General features: G+C 46.8%; 1 protein-coding gene across 4 annotated transcripts in view; it reads right to left on the bottom strand.

Annotated features, from left to right (window-relative positions):
• Nucleotides 1-1,294: 1,294 nt before the first annotated feature.
• RNF44 (ring finger protein 44) overlaps nucleotides 1,295-22,383 on the bottom strand; it is a 318,385-nt gene continuing 297,296 nt past the window's right edge. For all 4 annotated transcript variants that reach the window (XM_078652807.1, XM_078652808.1, XM_078652809.1 and 1 more), the window contains one exon: nucleotides 1,295-2,127. In XM_078652807.1, coding sequence (XP_078508933.1) covers nucleotides 2,065-2,127 — 63 coding nt within the window. In that variant the 3' untranslated portion in view covers nucleotides 1,295-2,064. The remainder of the gene's footprint in view (nucleotides 2,128-22,383) is intronic.

Genomic DNA, 22,383 nt, shown 5'->3' with positions numbered 1-22,383 from the left:
CTTGGGATTAGCAGACATGTGCAGAACAGTGCATGGCAGTAATCAGCTGATCCCAACACCACCCCCATACCACCCACCTGACCCCGAAGAGCCGCAGCTGGCTGAGCTTAACCAATACCAAAATTTAAGCTGATCTCACATGCGCATGGTGAACATTTACATAGATGTCAGCCCTTTCTGACAATCTGCCACTCAAACACAGAATTAATATTTGACTTTTGATAAATCATGCAAAATTCACTCAACAGATAAAAATGTCTTGTCGGGTAATGCTTTCTGGCTTTCAGCTAGCAAAGGAGAGAGGACATGTGTTAGTATCATGCCTGCTAGGTTACTGGGGCATCTGTAAAAAACCCTCCCCAAATGTAAGGAACATCGCACATAACAGGTGATGCAGAGGCATTACCAGCCTACCCAAAGCATCCATGGGAGCATTGAGAAACAGGGATGGAGGGTAGACAGAGGGGCAGGAATTGTGCATTTGCCATTGCTCCATTCAACGGGTGCGATCAGTGCAGTCATTCCCTACTGGTTTATTACATGATCAATGCTTCAAGGAAATTGATTACAACGGAATACATGCATTATGAGAAAGGCAATAAGTATTATGGGATTTCTATAATAGTCATCACATGACATCCTCTCATGCAATACCAGGGAAGAACACCCTCCCATGACTGCTGGTCCGCATTGTTACCCAAAATTAGAACTCGCTGCCTCTTAAACCTAAAACCTCACTGCGTCCCACACCAAGATTCTTCCTGCTCTGCAATTCCAGGTGTCCTCCCACCAAAATCTGAAAGCAGCCTGCAGGTGCCACTGAACTGCTCTGTAAACAGTGAGAGGTGTATTTCACATTGGCAGGTTTATGGAACGAGCAGGGGAGCAAAAATAGGGAGCCTGTCTACATTGGTCCAAGTAAACTATGCTTAGGATAACCAAGCACTATCTTTTCACCCCCAAAAGCATCAATGACAATTTAGTGCAAGTGTTTTCGGTCACTAAGCTGAGAAGCACCTCCAGCATTTACCTAAACCATTCTACTCCACGTTTACTAATGCAGCCCATGATACTTGCACATTTTCTATGCAAAGTATCAACTCCATATCCGACACTGCAAGACAACAAAAAAAAAAACAGATATGCATTGCCAGAAAAGAGATGAATGAAGAAAAAATACTGAGCAGGTTTGGAGAGGGAGGACAGTGATGGTTAGGAAATTGTGACCTCGGGAAAAAATGGGAAGCAAAAGGTCTGAATGCCAACCCTAGATTCTCAGTACTTGCAAATAAGCTTTCTTTTTTTTTTTAAGCAAAAGTAACTATAATCAAAACATTGGATTGTGGGAATCACACCCCCACAGGATTCAGTGCAAAAATATAGAACAGTTTTGTGACTGGCTAGAATCTAAAAGCTGGCGGAGTTGCATGCTGCGAAAGAACACAGTGCTCTGCCAGGTAATGCCTCGCATGCCCCATCCAGCACACAGCCACGCAGACAGCAGCTGGTCACAGCAAATCTGGACGAGGAGTTCCTCTCCTTGACACCACTGCTGAATTTACCAGACCATAGGAGCACCTTTAAGCCCAAGCTGGCTATGGCCATGCCGCACCATAAGGTGGGGACAAGATGGAGAGGGTAGAACCTCTAAACAACGGTGAAAAACACCCCAAACACCATGAAGAAACTAAAATGCACAAAACATTCAAAATGTCTGCAACAGACATTGCGATCTTTGGAGTGTCGGGGAAACACAAAAGAAAGCCAAGGGTAACAACATCTCCTCCCTGGATGCTGCCACGCACCCAGGGAATGCAGCCGCGCTGCAGCAGGCAGTGACCTGGGGGCCTCATCACGGGGCAGAATAACCCAAAGGGTGAGACAGAGAGGATCCTAGGTCCTCAGACCACATGGTGATATCTTTGTGTTCAGAGGAGGCAGCTGCAGATAGGGAAGGGAACGGCAAAAGCGTACAAGTCGGGTGTTGGCAGCTGGCTGTTTCCCAGTCATCCAACTAACATCCTCTTCCTCTTCAGAATTCTGTGGTTGAAAATCCCGGAAGTTTCATTCCGCCTCTCGGTGTGCTTCTGATGCATCCGCACGACAGATCGGACAAGTACGATTTGCCTACAATGAGATGGACATCAGAACAAAATCAGGAACTTTGCAAGTAACAGCTACAGAAAGTTACAACAGACAAGAGAAGAAATGTCATTAGTTTGCGTACAAAGATATCAACCATCCACTGTAGCATGGGAAATACAAATCATCAGCCAGCACGCAGGTTTCACCAAGAGTTCTAAGACTGTGCATGTCATACATTTCAGGGCAAAGTATCATCACTTGGCTCGGGGGGGAAAAGGACTATTTGAACAATTTGAAAAGCAAATATCTAAAGAAAATCGGTTCCTTACCCTTTAGGTCTACAAATTCAGTTGTAAGACTAGAGCTGGGCCAGTCTTTTTGCTCTACTCTAAAATATCAAAACGTTGAAACTTTTTTTTCCAACGAACCAGATTTCTGAGTAATGGTGGCAGGGACTTATGAGACCGAATAGATCTGTGCTAATTTATAAGGGAGAATCACTAGAAAGAAAACTTGGGTGTCTTCTCACATAATGTAAATGAAGGTAAAATGTTTAAAACATGTAAAATGTATTCTGCGACTACAGCATCGCTATGGATCAGGCTTACCTTTAAAAATGTAGCTGTTGAGAAGCCATTTGATAAACAAGCATTGTACATATATTTAGACTCAATTTCTGGAAAAATGACTTCTCTTCATTAATGGTATTTCTGTGGATACTGAATTTTTCTGCAGATTATAAATATCTTTCAGGGGCCAGAATACAGAAACTTTGTCCTCCTGCATTGGTTCTCTAGCTCTGACAGGTGGTGCTTTGCTACTTCAGTAGCGACTGCCAGCTAAAAGTGTGCAAACATCGTAGTATATAAGGTGCTAACCTGCTTGCTGACTACAGTTCCTGGTCATTTTCTGCACCCCAATGAGGAGTGTGCTTAGGAATTGAAAGGTCATTAAAGACAGCAACAAAACAGCATTTTTTAAGTTTGCATCCCTCGGCATCTTATAAATCACAGCAAATACTGATTGGGGGAGCAGGGAGGTTGGTGAGTATCTGCAAGATATAGTACCCAGAAGAAATATCATTACAGAGGGTGAGTAACCTTTTTTCTGATTGATACCTCTCGTAGATTCCTCACCTTATGAATGAGTCCCAAAGCATACTGTTCAGGAGGTGGAATTAAAGAGGTGCAGATTCTTCATGCTAATGATGCAAGAGCCCGTACAAAGTTTCCATTACTATGTGCTTGAGCTGTGAGGTAGTTAACATTTAGCAAAAGTAGGCAAAGATGCCACGTAAACGTAACGTGTGTCAACTACCAAAATGCCTTTGATGAGCTCTGGAAGTCTAATGTAGATTACTTTGATGTGGCCTAGAAGAAGGCCCACAAACCCGTGAGGGATACCAAGGGCCAAAACATGTTGACCTATTAAGACCTACAATCAGGCGCAGTGAGACAGTGGCTCTTCCACTACAGAGTCACCAATTCACCTTTTTAACCTTGCCCCATAGTTGGTAAATAAAAGATTTAACTGAGGACAGGAGGCAATTTTAACCTCACTCTTCACAACACACCTTCACACTTACTTTTCACAACTGTCGCAAAACCATACGGTCTACCTCCTGGTGGAGGATAAGGAGAACACTTGGAGAACCGAGCACTCAAGTGATAAAGGACCCAATGAAGAGTCTACTCACTTAAACAGAGCGGAAAATCAAAATATACTGCACCGTATGCTTAATGTGAATGAGGGTCTTTACCATACAAGAACCCTAGACCCTGGTAAGAGCAGGATGTGTGATTCATTCCCCTTTGACTTTTTAACTATATCCAAAGGCAGCCGAATGAATCTCTGCTTCTTCCGTCCTCCTTTGAATGAACGATAAGCTGTGGAAGTAGCCATAGCCTGGCACAGTGGGCACACATGCTAGAGAGGACCTTTATTGGCCAAAGCATAGCAAACTTACGGCAGAGAATAACCCAACACAATATTGTGTGTTTAGTCACTGCTTTGCCCTTCCGGGCTCTGCCAACACATGAATGAGCTGCTCATCCACTCAGTCTTATTGTTTGGGCTTAATGAACAATTAACATACCCTTCAGTAACGCTCTTTCTGGAAGAGATTATGTCTAGCTACAGGTTCCTCACTTTTTGGCTATTACCTGGGCGACACACTTGATTGTGAAACTTTTCAGCAGTGCTTGTACATGCAGGTTGGTGGTGCTGTGGGGTTCCATACTGACGCCGTTCTGCTCCAGAAATGACATGCGGAGCCTATATAGGAGGCAGTCTTGTGCACTGATATCAGTTGCTTTCAAAACTGTCTGTGCCCCCAGTCGCAGAGCCCCAAGAGCAACTTGGTAATCCCAGTGTGCAGATTCCTACAATAGGGATCTTATTAATGGATAGAGTCCAACAACATGACAGGGATGATGAGAGGGTCTGTGAGGAATCGGAGGTTAGATAGAGTCTCTCCCTGAAAGAGTGTTACCGAAGGTAAGTAACTTGTTCTTCTGATGGAGACTCCTAGTCACTTTCTCACCTTTTGAATAGATACTAGAGCAGTACCTATTTAGAGGTGGGTCTGTGGATGTACTTCAACAAGAAAGTCCTGCAGGACCGAGCAGCCAAAATGCCTCTCTCGGCGAACCTGACCAGACAGTAATGCTTTGTAAAACCACAGAGGGATGCCCATGTAGCTGCCTTGCGAACACTTAGGACAGAAACTCCGATTGCTAATGCAGTGATAGCAGCTTTGGCCCTGGTAGCATGAGCATGCAGTCCTTTCGAAAGCTGCTTTTCAGCCGAAACATAGCAGGTCGTAATGCAGAACATTAACCAGCGGGAAATGGTTCCCTTCTGCACAGCCTTGCCTTTCTTCACTCCATGGAGTCCCACAAATAGCTGACTGTCCACCTGGTGTTCTTTGGTACTATTTATGTAGAAGCTCATCACTCTCATGGGGTCTAAGATAGTTTCTCCTATTCCTTAGAGGGGTGATGCAGAGCATAGAATGCTCGGTAGGGTGATGTTCCGACATAGATCAGCGTCACAACTGTAGGCAAAAAGGATGTCCCGGTTCGCAGATCGTTTGTCTGCGGAAAAGGTGGTGTATGGTGGGTTGACATGAGGAGCTTGAAGCTCATTCACACCCTGCGTCGATGTAATGGCAAAAAGGAACACTGTCTTAAGGGTGAGGAGTCACAAGGAACAGCTGTGAAGTGGCTCAAATAAGTGCACATTAGAAATGTGAGGACCAAGTTAAAGGTCCCACTGTGGAGAGGAGAGTAAACAAATGGTATAAACCTTTAAAAAAGTGCATAACAAATGGAAGCTTAAACAAAGATGGCTGATCCAGCAACCCCAAAAAACCTGTTAGAGACGAAAAGTACTCTTTAACTGTTTCCAGGGCAAGGCCTGGGCGGACTAAGGATGACACAAAACAAAATGTCAGATCCCTTTGCCTGGAGGGGGTTTATATGCAGAGCACAGCGCCAAGCCAAAATTGTGTCTCAAGAACAGGCGTACAGTTTTTCTAGAGGGACACCAGGCTGCCAAGATGAGATCAATCACCTCCAGAGGATAGTTAAAGGTGGCCAAGCTATCGCCGCTCAATCACCAAGCATGAAGTTGGAAATTGTGGAGACCTGTGAGCAAAGCCCTGCCCTGTTGTTGTGACAGCAGGTTCTCCCAGAGGGGCAGCCTGATCGGTGGACAGATATTCTAGCCCCAGAGCTCCTGAAACCATACTCCCTGTGCCCAGTCCAGGGCTACTAAGATGACTTGTGTCCAGTCTGTCCTGATGTTCTTAAGAATTTGGGGCAAGAGTGGTATTGGTGGGAGGGCACATAGCAATCCAGAGTTCCACTCGTGGCAGTACGTGTTCCGAGCCAAAGGCGCCCTGGAACCTCCAAAAGGCCGATTGCTGACATTGTGTCATTTCAATGGTGGCAAGCAGATCGAGCCAAAGATCTTCCCCATTCGTGGAAGACACATTGCATCACCTTCTGGTGAAACTGCCACTTGTGATCCACCAGACACTGATGGTTGAGCTCGTCCACCCTGGCATTCAAGGATCCTGCCAGGTGGTTCCCAACCAGGAAAGTCCCTTGGTGGACCAGCCATTTCCAGTAGTGCAATGTCACCAGGCACGGGATTGGTAACCTCACCAAGCCCGGTTTTTTGCAATATCGCATGGATGCCCCAACCCAGAAGTGATGCACTGGTCAGTACAGTGAGCTGTGGTTGGGGAGGGGTCTGCTGCTAACCCAAAGGTGGTCCAACAACTACCAATGGACCTCTTGTGCAGTCTCCTCGAAAATGTGAACATAGTCAGAGAGGTCCAGTGATGTTGGGCCCCCTGACTTAAGATCCCACTGCAGAGCCCGCATATGCCACCTGGAGTGCTCAATCAGCAGCATGCTGGAGCAGCCACGGCCAGTGGAGGGAGTTATGGTGGGGCGGGGAGGGGCGGGGTGGAGGGTGTTAAAAACCGGCATATGGATAATTCTGAACACTGAGAGCATTTGAGACTGATTACGGCTTGGAACGCCGAGCTCACGGGGCAGTCTTCTTCACGAGTGCTGCGAGTTTATTGCACTTGCTTTCGGAGGGAAAGCAACGACTGAAGAGAAATAATTATGGCACCTAAGGGGACTCGCAAAAAACGGGACCCAGAGACCACAACAGTGAGTACGCACGGCGAGAAAAACTTGACTGGGACTGTTTTAAAAAAAACAGGGGGAGTGATTCCAACTGAAAATATGAATGATAGCCCTAATACAGCCGCGGTTGGGTCAAATAAACAGACTATATCTACGCTGTTTAAGGCAGTTGAAGCAAAAAAAAGCCAGGAACTGGTTTGCAGCCCACAGATTGCCCTACAAGGTTTACAAGGACTTGCTGGAGAGCTTAATGGAGATTCTAATGTAATCAATGTAACAACATCTGGGCTGCAAGGAGAACCTTTATCAAAAGTTCTGCCTCAAACAGGCATTACGTCTCTAGCCGCTTTATTGCCAAATGACAGTTTAATTGTCACCCCCATCCCCGCTCCCACTCCCATAGAAAATGACTCAAGCTCTGGAGTACTGGGTAGAGATGCTATGGAAGTTTTGGGAATGCCTAATCTACCTGAACGCGGCCTCGAATCGAATGCAATTAATGAGGCAGAATCACTGGATTTTATTCAGTATCGGAAAATTCAGCCTCCTCATGTGAAGATTTGGCTGCCCAATACTCTAAAAAAATGCAGTTGGAGGAAGGCGAGAGTGAGGTAGATGACGATGATGAAATTGAGGCTGAGGAAGATATTTAAGACAGTCCCATTACTGTTAGGGGCGAGGGTGATGCTTCTCTAGCTGAGGGGGCTACAGGAGGCTGTCAAGAAGACTTAAATGAAAATATCACTTTAGCTACAATCTACCAGACTATTTTGAGTCACATGGAAAAGACAGAACGGGATAGTCAAAAAATTCAAAATTCTTGCCGGAAGTTGCAAAGCTCTATCCAGAGCTTGCTAAATCTCAATCTGACTTTGGGGAGAGATTCAATGAAGTAGAGACTAGAGTGTCTAATATCGAAGACGAGCTGGTAAAACAAAAAGGTGGTTACTGAGAACCTTAGTGCAAATAAAGAGGACATACTCTGGAAGATGGCCGACTTTGAAAATCGCTCTCGGCGTAATAATCTTAGATTAATGCAAATTCCCGAGGGGAAAGAAGGTCAAGATCCACGCAAGTTCGTCATTGAGTTATTTCAAAGGGCATTCCCGGAGATGAAGAGGTGGGACTGGGAGCGAGAGATTGAACGCGCTCACAGATTTCCATTTAATATTCAACTCAGGCAGGGGGCAAATGCCAATGCTAATAAACCCAGACCAATCTTAGTTGCCTTCAACAGCTTTCGTGCTAGGGAAGATATCTATATGAGGACACGACCAAACAGCAAAGGCATGGGAGCAGGATTTACATTTTTTGCGACATCAGATTATTGTAAATATACTATGGATATGCGTTGGCAACTAAGACAATTAGTGAATCAATTTCAAAAGAAGGGGGCACAAGCATATATAATGAACCCTGCCAAATTGAAAGTCATTTACAAAGAAAGTACTTGCTTCTTTAGTAATGCTGAAGCCGCCAAAGGATATCTATATGATCTAAAAGATGTTTAGAATAAGAAATATTTCAGCTTTTCTTTCGTTCTTTTTTTTTTTCTTTAACTGTGCAGTATATTTTTTTTTGTTAAATTTCAAGGAGGGGAAACATATAATACAATAGCTTCACAAGCATCACAAGTGTTAACTGTATAAGTTTAATAATATTGTGGATAGTTGATATAATTCACTTGTACGATGCTAAAAAGATTCTTAGATTGTTTTTTTGATTGCTGAATGCTTTTAGACTTTCTCATGAAGTACTCATGAAGTCTTGTCAAGTTAGCGAAAATGTGAAAAAAAGTTAGGCTGCACTGTATATTCATATGTTGGAATGAGGTGTAACAGGGGAGAGATGTAAATCAGTACCATCATCAGGACCAGGAGTCCGAAAGCCTCGGTAAAGGAGGGGGGGGGGAACGATAGTTGGGATAGGGGGGTGTAGGTGGAGGGTGGCACAGTGGGTAAAAGGGGAAAAAGCCTCGCGTGGATCAGATGAATATATAGCATCAATAATAAGGAACAGATTTACTATTAAAGGGCCTGTAAGGAGAATGCTGGGATGCCGTAATTTAATCTATGCAATGGATATCTGTTATTACTGTAATGGCTAAGAATCTTAAAATATGCTCTTTCAATGTTTCGGGTCTCAATAATATAAATAAAAGAAAGCGGATTGCTACTGAAATTCCATTTATGAACCCAGATATTGTATGTCTACAGGAAACTCATCTTCCCTGGGAGAAAAGAGCTTTAGCATCTGAGTAGGGTATTTACTTCTGGCAACATCTCGACAAACAACTATGATCAGAGGGGTAATGATCTTGATAAAACCACGGTTAGGTACTCCTGTAAAAAGCTTATTGGATAAATGGGGCAGATGGGTGATAGTCACTTTAAATATAGGGGGTATACATATTACGATCTGCTCTATCTACGGATCTAATCTGGATGAAGGGGAAATAATTGAATACCTAAATATGGAACTTGCTAATTGGAGATCTCCCCTAGTTTTATGCAGGGATTTAAACATTAATTTGACGGGAGGGGAGCTTGAGGCTGGAATTGAGAACTATAAGGGTAGAAAACCTCGGGTATTTAAAGCATTACATGATCTAGTGAAGGATCATGCATTGGTTGATATTTGGGCTAAAAACCACCCTGCTACGCCAGGCTACACTTATTATTCCTCGCCTTATAAGAAATTCGTACGCCTTGATTATTTTTTCATATCAACTGCAATTTACTCTAATATAAAAATTCAGCTATATCCCAGAATAACATCGGATCATTCCCCATTGATAATAGAGATAGCTCATATAGGAGAACCTAAACAGAATAAGAGTTTTTCGTTTGATAGAAAATTATGTTTGAATGTAGAATATAGAGAGGTTATAAATAAATGGACTAAAGAATTTATACAGAACAACTCAGGCTCTGCTAATATTACGATAATTTGGGATACATGGAAAGCGTGTTTTAGGGGGGAAACAACGAGCTATGGGCTTTATTATCAAAACTTGCAGCGAAGAAAAATGCGGGAGTTATATGATCACCTCTCTAAAGCTGAAGAAAATTTAATATCAGAGATTAAGAAGGGAGACAATAATTTAATCAAAATTCATGAGTATGAGGGTTTAGTTGCCAAATGCCGGGCGCATATTACAGGTATTTGGTCTGAGGAGATAGCGCGGAAATATTTAACATACAAGAGGTATATGCATGAATATGGAGAAGCTGTAGGTAGGGCCTTGGCCTTAAAATTAAAAATGAAGGAATCTAATTGCAAAATTGCTAGATTACAAGATGAAAATGGGATAATATATGAAGACCCACAGAAAATATTAGAAATATTTTACCAATTCTATGCTGATCTGTACACTAAGCAACCCAATCTAGTACCTGACACTTTTCTGAATGGAGGTACCTTTAGAAAATTAACGGACAGGGAAAAGACGGCTCTAGAGCAACCTTTTTCCATGGAAGAATTGGAGATGGCAGTTAAAAGTATCTCTAACGGCAAAGCAGCTGGCCCTGATTTTATTCCAGCTGAAGTGTATAAATGTTTTTTTGAATCCTTAAAATTAATTATGTTGGAGACCTTCAGAATGGCACAATTGGGGAAAGCTCCACAATCATGGGATGATGCCTTAATAGCGGTCTTCTCAAAAAAGGGAAACCCCCGGAGCAACCCGCATCATACCGACCCATTTCCCTATTGAATTGTGATAGCAAGATATACTCAAAGATGTTAGCAAATCGTCTGTCTAGGATAATAACACCGCTAGTTTCTTTGACCCAACATGGGTTTATTCCTAATAGAGGAACTGTAGCACATATTAACAAGGTAATTACTTTAATAGACATAGCAGAAACTGAGAATCGAAATTTTGCTCTGATATTACTCGACGCTGAGAAAGCGTTCGATCGCGTAGAATGGGCTTATATGTGGGAAGTAATGGATACAATGGGATTTGGCACACATTTTGTAAGAGCCATCAAGGTTATGTATCGATCACCTAATGCGAGAGTTATTGTCATGGGTCAAAAATCAGAAAGAATTACCATTGCAAGGGGTACTCGACAGGGCTGTCCCTGTTCTCCACTTCTCTTTGCGTTATTTATTAATCATTTTTTAAATAAATTACTAGAATCACCATATATTAAACCATTCGTTGTTTCCAATATACCCCACTCTTTATTCGCTTATGCGGACGATATAGCCAAAGTTACTACTGATCCCAACCAGGCAATTACAGAGATAGAACGGTTAGCCATTGAGTTCGGAAATAGCTCTGGTTATAAACTCAACGCGTCGAAAACGCAGATACTCTGCTCAGACAGCATTCAATCTAACGATAATAGGTTAACATCTGAGGTGACATACTTAGGAATTATCATAAAATCACATACAAAAGAGATTATGGACTCTAATTGGGTCAATATATCATTGCAAATTCAGCAATCTTTAGATAGGTGGGGGCGACTTCAATTTTCCATAATTGGAAGAGGGAACATCATTAAGATGAATGTGTTACCTAAAATACTTTATATATTTCGTAGTATTCCCCTAGAAATCCCCACCAGTTATATATTTAAACTCCAATCTTTGTGTACAAAATTTTTATGGGCACCCGGAAAAACTAGGCGTGCGATGAAAGGGCTCTCACTTCCGATAGAGAGAGGAGGGCGGGTGGAAACCGGATTTTTTATTTTATTATTATGTGGGTTTCTTACAACGAATGCGAATTCTACTGACTGGAGAACAAATAGAGGATCCAGCAGAGTCCCCTTCAATCTTTTATTTACTATTGGGAGAATATTCAAAGGGCTGCTTATTAAAAGAGTTGGAAGGTAATTACTATAAGCACACCAGTTTTAAGGTGATTGAATCTGTATATAAGGTTTGGAGAAAAATCAGGTCCTTAATAAAAATAGAGAATATTATTTACTATACCCCGTTCTCAGCAAAGAAGATACTTCCCTCTATATTTTGGGATCATGTGGCCAAGGAATGGAACAGGAAAGGAGTGGTTCGAAGCACAAGTTACTACTTGTGTAACGATATATCTGTAAGAGACATTAGTTAGTATTAGATTCCTTACCTTAGAATATCCCTAGGCGTCAGACTGGATCCGGAAATTTTTGCGTAGCAGTACCCTTGCGCGTCGGTAGGCGTCATCTGCGGCTCCGCGTCCGTCGTCGTGGGCGCCGTGATGATGTCGTCGGAGTACTTAGACGCCGCCTCCGCGTGCTGACGTCAGTTCTTAGACACAGCTTTTCCGCGCCAGAAACGCAGAGCCATGTTAAAAACCAACACTGGTGCCATTGAAACTAGGGCCCTGAAGGGGACAACCCTAACCCTAGATATCGGTTCGCAGAACGGGGAGGATGGGTGGGTCGGTAAGGAATCTAATACTAACTAATGTCTCTTACAGATATATCGTTACACAAGTAGAAACTTGTGCATCTGAAAGAGACACGTTAGTATTAGATTCCTTACCTTAGAATAGATACCCCAGCAATACCAACCCCGGTGGTGGGTCTGCGAACCAATAATCACACCAGAAAGTCCCGGAGGACGGAACGGCCAAAGAAGCCATCCCTCCGGACTTGACCGTCCAGGCAGTAGTGTCTCGCAAACGTGTGCAGCGATGCCCACGTAGCTGCCTGACAGATGTCTTGCAAGGGCACACCCCTGCCCAGGGCAGTGGTGGTCGCCGTCGCTCGGGTAGAATGAGCCCGCAGTCCAACCGGGGGCTCCTTCCTAGCCAAGGAGTAGCATGCCTGGATACACAGAATGATCCACCGGGAGATGGTCCTCTTGTGCACCGCTTTCCTCTTCTTAGCGCCCACGTAACCAACAAAGAGCTGGTCATCCACCCGGAACTGGCGTGTGCGATCCAAATAGAATGAGAGCGCACGTTTTGGGTCCAGACGGTGGAGCCGCTCTTCCTCTTTAGAGGGATGCGGTGGCGGGAAGAAAGTAGGCAAGGTGATGGACTGCCCGATGTGAAAGGCCGTGACAACCTTGGGCAGGAAAGAAGGTTTGGTACGAAGCACCACTTTGTCCGGATGGACAGAAAGGAAAGGTGGAGTACAAGAAAGAGCCTGGAGCTCACTCACTCTCCTGGAAGAGGTGATGGCAACCAGGAAAGCAGTCTTCAAAGTCAGAAGGCAAAGAGGACAGTTGTGAAGTGGCTCAAAGGGAGCGCACATCAGAAATGTAAGAACCAGGTTCAAGTCCCACTGAGGCATCACAAACGGAACAGGAGGAAACGTGTGAGTGATGCCCTTAAGAAATCTGTTAACAACAGGGGACTTGAACAAAGAAAGCTGATCAGGTAGCCTGAGAAAGGCTGAAAGGGCAGAAAGGTAGCCCTTGATAGTGCCCAGAGCAGAGCCCTGCTGGGCAAGAGAAAGAAGGAAGAGAAGAACCTCAGAAAGAGGGGCAGAAAGTGGATCCACAGCCTTTGCTGTGCACCATGCCACAAATCTGTTCCACCTGCAGGCGTATACCGACTTTGTGGAGGGACGCCTGGCTGCCAGAATGATGTTACAGACAAGTCAAATGGCCTCAACTGTCGCCGCTCAATCTCCAAGCATGGAGGTGGAGACTGGACAGGTTCGGGTGGAGGACCGTCCCCTGCGGCTGTGACAGAAGGTCCTCCTGAAGAGGCAGACGAACCGGGGGATCGACTGACATACTGAGTAGCTCTGGATACCAGTAACCTTCTCGCCCAGTCCGGAGCCACAAGGATGACTTGGGCCCGGTCGCGCTTGATCTTCTTCAGCACTCTGGGCAGAAGTGGTATAGGCGGAAAGGCGTACAACAGACCGCAACTCCACTCGCGACGAAAAGCATCTCCGAGCGAGTGCCGCCTTGGAAATTCCAACGCGCAGAACTGATGACATTGCGCGTTCTCTTCGGTGGCGAATAGATCTAACCAAGGCTCTCCCCATCGCTGTAAGAGGCCTTGCGCCACGTCCGAGTTCAGATGCCATTCGTGATCCATCATGCACCGACGGCTGAGCTCGTCCGCCCTGGCGTTCAGAGAACCTGCCAGGTGTTGAGCCACCAGGGTCACGCCCTGGCGTTCCAGCCATTGCCAAAGGCGAAGAGCCTTTTGACAAAGGATCCACGACCCCACCCCGCCTTGTTTGTTGCAGTACCACATGGCGGTGGTGTTGTCCGTGAACACCTGCACTACACTCCCCCGGACAGAGGGGAGGAATGCCTTCAGTGCTAGACGAATCGCCCGTAGCTCCAACAGGTTGATGTGGAGCCGGGCCTCCGCCGCAGACCAGAGGCCTCTGATCTCCGCCTCTCCCATGTGGCCTCCCCAGCCCTGGAGGGACGCGTCCGTCACAACTACGTGCTCCGGTTGGGGAAGGGAGAGGGATCTGCCGCTGACCCAATCGCGGTCCGTACGCCACCACTGCAGCTGTCTCGCAGTGCCCTCCGAGATCAGGACGTGGTCGGAGAGGTTGCCCTGATGCTGGGCCCACTGAAACTTCAGGTCCCACTGCAGAGCCCGCATCCGCCACCTGGCGTGATGCACCAGCAGGATGCAGGAGGCCATCAGCCCCAGAAGCCGCAGCGTCAACCGGACCGAAACCCGGGATAACGGCTGAAAGATGGGAATCAGAGCCTGAATATCCCGGACCCGCTGTTCGGGCGGATAAACCCGAAACCGCGCAGAGTCCAGAACCGCTCCGATGAAGAGGAGCTTCTGAGAGGGACACAGGTGTGACTTCGGCACATTGATGGAGAACCCCAGCTGGTGCAGGAGGTCTGCCGTCGTCTGGAGGTGGCTGACGACTGTCTGGGGCGAGCCCGCCTTCAACAACCAGTCGTCGAGGTAGGGGAAGACTGAAACCCCTAACCTGCGCAGATGAGCTGCGACCACCGCCATCACCTTCGTGAACACCCGTGGAGTGCTGGTAAGGCCGAAGGGGAGCACGGTAAACTGAAAGTGCTCGTGGCCCACCATGAACCGCAGGTAGCGCCGGTGGGCAGGCAGGACGGGGATATGAAAGTAAGCGTCCTGCAAGTCCAACGCTACCATCCAGTCTCCTGGGTCCAAGGCAGCCAGGACCTGAGCCAGTGTCAGCATCTTGAACTTCTCCTTCCGGAGGAAGCCGTTGACGTTCCTTAGGTCCAAGATAGGGCGTAGGCCCCCTTTGCCCTTCTTGGGTACCAGAAAGTAGTGGGAGTAGCAACCACACCCTACTTCTGGCCCAGGAACGCGCTCGATGGCCCCTTTGGCCAAGAGGGCCGTAACTTCCTCCTGCAGAAGTCGCAAGTGATCCCACGATACACGGTGGTTCTGCGGTGGCATGGCTGGAGGAGTCGCCTCGAAGGGGAGGGAGTAGCCCCTTCGGACGATTTGGAGCACCCACCTGTCCGACGTGACAGTGCGCCAGTGAAGGTGGTGATGGCGAACCCTGCCTCCCACTGGAGTCACATGGGCCTGAAAGCACGGACTAGGAGGGTTTAGAGGCGGATGCTGCGGGGGAATGTGTGGACTGACCTCGCCGCTGCCCCCAACCACCTGGACGGCGGTTCCCACGGCCGCCACCGCGTTGGGTAGTGCCCTGCGGTGCGTGGCTGGCGGCACGTGTGGGCGCACCCCTTCCGTGGCCACGAAAGGAGTGATAGGCAGCCGATTGCTGGCGCTGGCCCGAGAGGCCTAAGGACTTGGCCGTAGCCCTGGAGTCCTTAAAACGCTCAAGCGCATGGTCTGCCTTGTCGCCAAAGAGGAGACGGCCATCGAACGGCATGTCCATAAGCGTGCTCTGGACATCTGCCGAGAAGTTGGCGGACCTCAGCCAGGCGTGGCGTCTGACCGCCACCGTCGTTGCCATCGCTCTACCCAGCGAGTCAGTGGTATCCAGCCCACACCGGATGGAATATTTGGCTGCATCCCGGCCCTCCACAAGGGCTTGGCCGAGTTTGGCCCGTACCTCCAACGGACACTCTGGCAGCACTTCCGCGACCTTATCCCACACAGAGTGGGTGTAACGTCCCAAGAGGCAGGCGGTGTTAGAAGACCGCAGGCCGAGGCTAATTGATGAGAAGATCTTTTTCCCATACTGGTCATACCTCTTGGATTCCCGGTCCGGGGGAGCGGACGGGAATGCGGTCTGGGAATTGGAGGCCTGGATGACCAGGCTCTCGGGGGTAGGGTGGGAGGACAGGAAACATGTGTCGCCCGGGGCTGGGCGGTGGCGTCTGGCCACGTTCCTATCTACGGGCGAACCCGTAGCGGGCTTGGACCAAGTGCCCAGCAGAACGTCGGTCAAGGCCTCATTAAAGGGCAGCAGAGGCTCGGCCGAGCTTGACTGCGGTTTAAGGACCTCAGTGAGGAGGTTAGTCCTCCCGGCCGCGACGGGGAGCTCAAGGCCCAAGGCCTTGGCAGCCCTCATCAGCACCACACTATAAGTTGCCCCCTCCTCCGATGCCACGGAAGGAGGGGAGACAAAACCAGTGTCTGGAGAGGTGTCCAGGCCACTGGCCTCCCCAAGGTCTCCTGTCCAGTCCTCATGAGACTGACACTCCCTGGTCAGAGGGTCCTCAGACCCCTCCCAGTCCTCTTCATCACCCATCTCCTGAAATTCAGGGTTCTCAACCAATGGGGCCTGCTCGTAGAGAGAGAACTCTCCAACCGGCGTCTGGATCGGCGCCCATCGGGGCCGTCCCGACGCCGGAACAGGAACGAAGGTGGAACCGGGGACGGGTCCGACGCCGGGGAGGTCGTCAGATCCACCGGCGACGAACCAGATCCTGAAGGAGGACCAGCAGCATCCTGCGGCGCAGGGCCCGAAGGCGCCGGCGGCGTCGGAACAACTGGACCCCTCGGCGCCAGGCCCGAAGGCACCGGCGGTGTCGGGATAACGGGGACCTGCGGCGCCGGGCCCGAAGGCGTCGGCGGCGTCGGGGCCAAAGCACCCGACGGCGTCGGGGCCGGAGCCGCCGACCCGCTAGGGCCCCCAGACGGGCCCGCTGGGCCCGAAGGCGCCGCGGAGCCCGTCGGAGGAGAGAGTTTCCTCATGGCCATGAGGAAGCGCTCGACCTCCTCCGGCGTCGCGTTCAGCCCAGGGACCGGAGGGTGTGGAGCTGCACGCGGCGCCCGCGACTCCGACGGAGCCGCGTGGGCGGTGTCACCCGAACCCCCGGCCGCATCGGGCGAGCGTCGGGGGGAGTCAGAGGAGCGATGACGCCGCTTGGACTTCTTGTGCCTCTTACCTGACGACGACTTCGACCCGGAGGAGTGCGGCCTACTCTCGGAGCTGTGATGGCTCCGAGCCCGCGACCTGTCCCTCGACCTCCCATGGGATCGGGACCTCTCACGGCACGGGGCCGACTGCCGGAGTTCGAGGCGCCTACGGGACCGCTCCCGCCTGGCTTTCGAAGAGAGGGCCCGGCAGTCGGAGCAGGTCTTGTCGTCGTGGTCGACGCCCAAACACGACAAACAGACGCGGTGAGGATCCGTGACCGACATCAGCCGGTCGCAATCGTCACAAGGTTTGAAGCCGGGCATCCCTAAAGGCACCGTGTCGGAGTCGAGAGACTTGAAACCGGATCAAAAAGGATCAAAAAAGTTAGTCAAAAAGTGACTAGGGTTACTGCTTTTTCCAGATCTGCGCTTGCTGGCGCGGAAAAAAGAAGAACTGACGTCAGCACGTGGAGGCAGCGTCTAAGTACTCCGACGACGTCATCACGGCGCCCACGACGGACGCGGAGCCGCAGACACGCAAGGGTACTGCTACGCAAAAATTTCCGGATCCAGTCTGACGCCTGGGGATATTCTAAGGTAAGGAATCTAATACTAACGTGTCTCTCAGATTTGGAGATTTGTTAGAGACAGATGGAACGTTCAGAGCCTTTTCTGATCTGAACAGTAAATATCAAATTTCCCACGTCAGCTTTTTTAAATATCTTCAACTCAGAGACTTTTGTCTAAAGAAATTAAATAAACCGTCCCCTATTAGTCTAATAGAGGCAATTCAATCAAGGAAAAAGATTGGCCTAATATATCGGCTATTAGTTGAATACAAACCTGACGACTTGGATAAATATAATATTTTTTGGCAGGCTCAGTTGGAAGAAAATGGCTGGAATATTTTGGATTCTATTTTGATGGCCAAAGAGTTATGTTTGTCAGCAAACATGAAGGCTCAGGTCTACAAAACCTTGTTCAGACTATATTATACTCCCAAACGAATGGCCACATGGGGCTCACAATACGATGGGAAGTGTTTTCGTTGTAAAGGGGAAGAGGCAGATATTATGCATATTTTTTATAAATGCCCCAAATTGCGGTTATTCATTTCTAATATAGAAAGATTTATTACTGAAGTTATTCATTATCCGATAAAAATCTCGCCAGCTCTTATGTTAACTGGGGTGAGCCAATCTATTAATGATAATGCGGATTTGTGTAAATTTAAGAATTTTCTGTTTGTATTAATGATTATTACTCGGCTCTGTATTGCTACAGAATGGCTACAACCGGAAGCACCTACGTTTGAGTTTGAGAAGAAAACTATTTAAAATTTATGAATTAGAGTGGAATCTATATGCGTTAAAAGGGACAAGGAAAAAAAAGGCTGGCTTATTGACATGGGGGGCTCTTAAAGAATATATAGAGAAATAATTTTTGAGTTCTGTATAATGTATTGAAATGAACTGCTATATGTGAAGAATGTATTTTTGTATTTTTCATCTTGACCGAACCGAGGCAATAAAAAATAAATTAAAATAAAATTAAAATAAAGTTGTGGCTTGACCCCAGGGACCTCAGGCTAATTTGGTGAGGATCTGTCACAAAATTGTTGGAGACAGTCCTTACAACAAATAAAACCTGTTTTCGGAACAGATAAGTCCCTTGCGCACTGCAAACCAATTGACAAGGGTCTCTAAGAGACAACAGCTCCAGATCCGCAGCTGGTGCAGTGGAAAGAAAAGAACTGTCAGGGCGAGGGAGTGGCACCTTCATAGGCTCCACATGGAATTTCCAGAGCAGAATGGTGTCAGTGCACAAGTCAATTGGCGCAACCTACTGTGGCAAAGATGTAGGGTTGAAAACTTTCTGGATGCAGTGTGACACCTAGGGAATATTCAAAAGATGAGGGATCTGCTGCTAGAGCTCTCTATCAGAAGTAGTAAGACTGTCCTGTTTATGCATCTGTAGGAAGCTGGCTCTGTATATACTAAACCAAAGTGAGGTATAGTGTGCACAGAGTCCAGTGGAACCCCAAAGGTAGGCAGAGGTAAAAGTAGATAGCACCTTACTATCTATTTGTGGTATTGTGGTCGATCAGTAAGGCTGTATCAGAGGACAGTGTTAAGCATTTGTTGTAAACACTTAATCAGCAAATGATTTCACACACTGAAAGACTGAACTTCAGAACAATGGTTTTATATAAAAAATATTCTTTTAGTTATTTTATTTTCTAAAACCAAGCAAGCCTGGCACAGGTAAGCAATAAATACAATAATAACGCAGTTTAGATTGCAATTGTTAAGCACTTTGTTTTGATTACAGTACTGTTACTGAAGATGCAATGCTTTGGAAATACAGTACATATACTATGTATAGGTTTTTTAGTAAAATGCCAGTAAATTACTTTACAGATTACTTTTCTTACACAATGCAGTATACCTGGAAACTGCATTGGGACATTTCCTGTAAACAGGCAAGTAAAAGTGTTTTTATTATTTAGTACAGTTTTAAAAGGATTTCTTAGATTTTCCAACTCCACACTTCAAAACTTTTCATTGAAAAACAGGCAATGTTATCCTATGAAGGAAAGGAACATGCTACTTACCAGTATGCATCTGTTCTTGGCATGTAGAGCTGCAGATTCTTACTCTGTGCATTAGATCGCCACCTGGTGTTGGGCTCGGATGATTGCATGTTGTTGTCGTCTTGGAAGAAGTCTTTGTAGTCACGAGATAGGTGACTCCTCCCTTGGACGATAGTGCGCATGGGCATTGGCTCCATCCTTTGATTTTTTTTCGCCATGATGGGAAATGATGGGGTTTGTAGAAAGAAGAAAGGATGTCCATGCGTGTATATCTAATTAAGATAGAACTGGAACAGATACAGGCCCCGGGGAGGCGGGAGGGCGTGTAAGAATCTGAAGCTCTACATGCCAAGAACAGATGTATACTGTAAGTAGCATTTTCCGTTCGAGGCATATGAGCTGCAGATCTTACACTGTGCATCGATTGTACAGCAGTGTCTCCCCTAGCGGTGGTCACCTGTATCTGTTGCAGTAGTTTGAAAGACAGCTTGGCCTACTGCAGCTTGCTGCTTAGCTTGCACATCAACACAACAGTGTTTAGTGAAGGTGTGTGTTGTAGACCATGTTGCTGCCTTGCAGATGTCTTCTAGGGGAATGTTCCCTAAGAAAGCCATGGAGGCTCCTTGTTTGCGTGTGGAGTGCGCTCTAGGAGGAATTGTTAATGTGCGTTTTGCCTTGTGATAGCATATTTGTATACATTTAACAATCCACCTTGCAATTCCTGATTTTGAAATGGGGTTGCCTTTATGTGGTGGAGAGAAAGCTACAAACAGATGCTTTGTTTTACAAAAGGATTTGGTCCTATCAATCTAATAGAGAAGAGCTCTTTTTACATCTAGTGTATGTAGAGCTCTTTCTGCTACAGAGTCTGTTTAAAAAAAAACACTGGTAACTCTACTGGTTGATTTAGAGGAAAAGGAGTAATTACTTTAGGAAGGAATTTAGGATTAGTTCGTAGAACCACTTTGTTACGGTGTAATTGTAAAAATGGTTTGTGTATAGTGAAAGCTTGAATCTCACTAACTCTTCTAAGAGAGGTAATAGCAATAAGGAAAGCTATTTTCCATGTGAGAAATTGCAGTTCACTCATGTAAAGGTTCAAAAGGGGGCCCCATGAGCCTTGTAAGCACAATGTTTAGGTTCCACACTGGAGATGGTGGTAACCTAGGAGGAATGATTCTTTTTAATCCTTCCATAAAAGCTTTGATGGCAGGTATTCTAAATAACGACATATGTTGTCTGTTATGCTGCAATGGCTGCAAGATGTAAACGTTTAGATGAATATGCTAGATTACATCTTTGTAAATGGAGAAGGTAACAGATGATATTTTGGATGGAAGCATCCTGAGGAAAAATTTGATTGTTAGTGCAGTAAATGGCAAATCTCTCATTTTGCAGCATAGCAAGCTCTAGTAGTAGGTCTTCTGGCTTCTTTAATGATATTCATACAGTCTGGTGGTAGGTTAAGGTAACTAAACTAAGACTTCAGGAGCCAGATCGCCAGATTCAGTTGACTTGGATCTGGATGCCTGATGTCTCCATGGTTCTGCGTTAGCATTGATGGTGTCAGAGACAGTCTTTGGTGTGGAACTAGAGAGAGTTCTAGAAGTGTGATGAACCACGGTTGGCTTGCCCATGTGGGAGCTACCAGGATCAGTTTGAGAGACTGTTGCCTGAGCTTGCGTACTACCAGTGGTATTAGTGGGGTTGGCGGAAAAGCGTACGCAAATCTGCCTGACCAGGTCATCCATATCGCATTGCCCTTGAACAACGGGTGTGGAAACCTGGCGGCGAAGGTTGGGCATTTTGCGTTTTCGTTTGTGGCAAACACGTCTATGTCGGGATGACCCCACTTGTGAAAGAATGGTTGAAGAACTTGCAGATGTAGTTCCCATTCGTGAATCTGATGTCTGTCGACTTAACAGATCGGCTATCTGATTGTGAACTCCTGGAAGGTGTTCTGCAAGCAGATATATGTTTTGTGGAATGCCCCATCTCCAAATGTTTTGTGCGAGCTTGGACAGTTGCAGGGAGTGTGTGCCTCCTTGTTTCTGTATGTAGTATATGACTGTCATGTTGTCCGTCCGGATTAAGACGGCTTTGTTTTGTATGTGTACTTGGAAGGACTTTAGTGCCAAGAAAATCGCTAGCAACTCTAGGTGATTGATGTGAAGCACCCTCTGTTGAGCAGTCCATCTTCCCCGAGTTGTGTGGTGGAGCAGATGTGCTCCCCATCCTGTCAGGGATGCGTCTGTTGTCAGTACTATTTGTGGAACAGGCTCTAGGAACGGCCGCCCTCTGGACAAGTTTTTAGTGTTTCACCACTGCAGAGAGCGATGAGTGCGGTTGTCCACCAACACCAGGTCTGTTAGTTGTCCTTGTGCCTGATTCCACTGATTTGCTAGACATTCCTGCAATGGACGCATTTGCAGTCTTGCATATGGTACAATAAAAATGCAAGATGCCATCATGGCTATTAGTTGCATGAACACTCTGGCTGGGAGAGAGTGTTGGTTTTGAAACCTTGTAATTAAGGCTTGAATGCTCTGTATCCTGGCTGGACTGGGATAAGCTAGAGCTGTATTGGTGTTTATGGTAGCCCCTAGATATTGATGTACATGAGAGGCCTGTAGATGTTACTTGGTGTAGTTTATTGTAAACCCCAAGTTGTGCAGAGTCTGAATTGTGTGAGATGTGTGTTGAACACACTGGTTGAATGGCTTGGCCTTTATGAGCCATTGTCTAAATATGGATCTGTGGTCTTCTGAGATGTGCTGCTACTACTGCTAAGCACTTTGTGAACACTCTGGGTGCTGTTGTTACCCCGA

This window comes from Lissotriton helveticus, chromosome 7 (genome assembly GCF_964261635.1).
Source record: "Lissotriton helveticus chromosome 7, aLisHel1.1, whole genome shotgun sequence".
Lineage (NCBI taxonomy): Eukaryota > Metazoa > Chordata > Amphibia > Caudata > Salamandridae > Lissotriton > Lissotriton helveticus.
The sequence above is the reverse complement of the archived record's forward strand: the minus strand, read 5'-3'. Positions and strand labels throughout refer to the sequence as shown.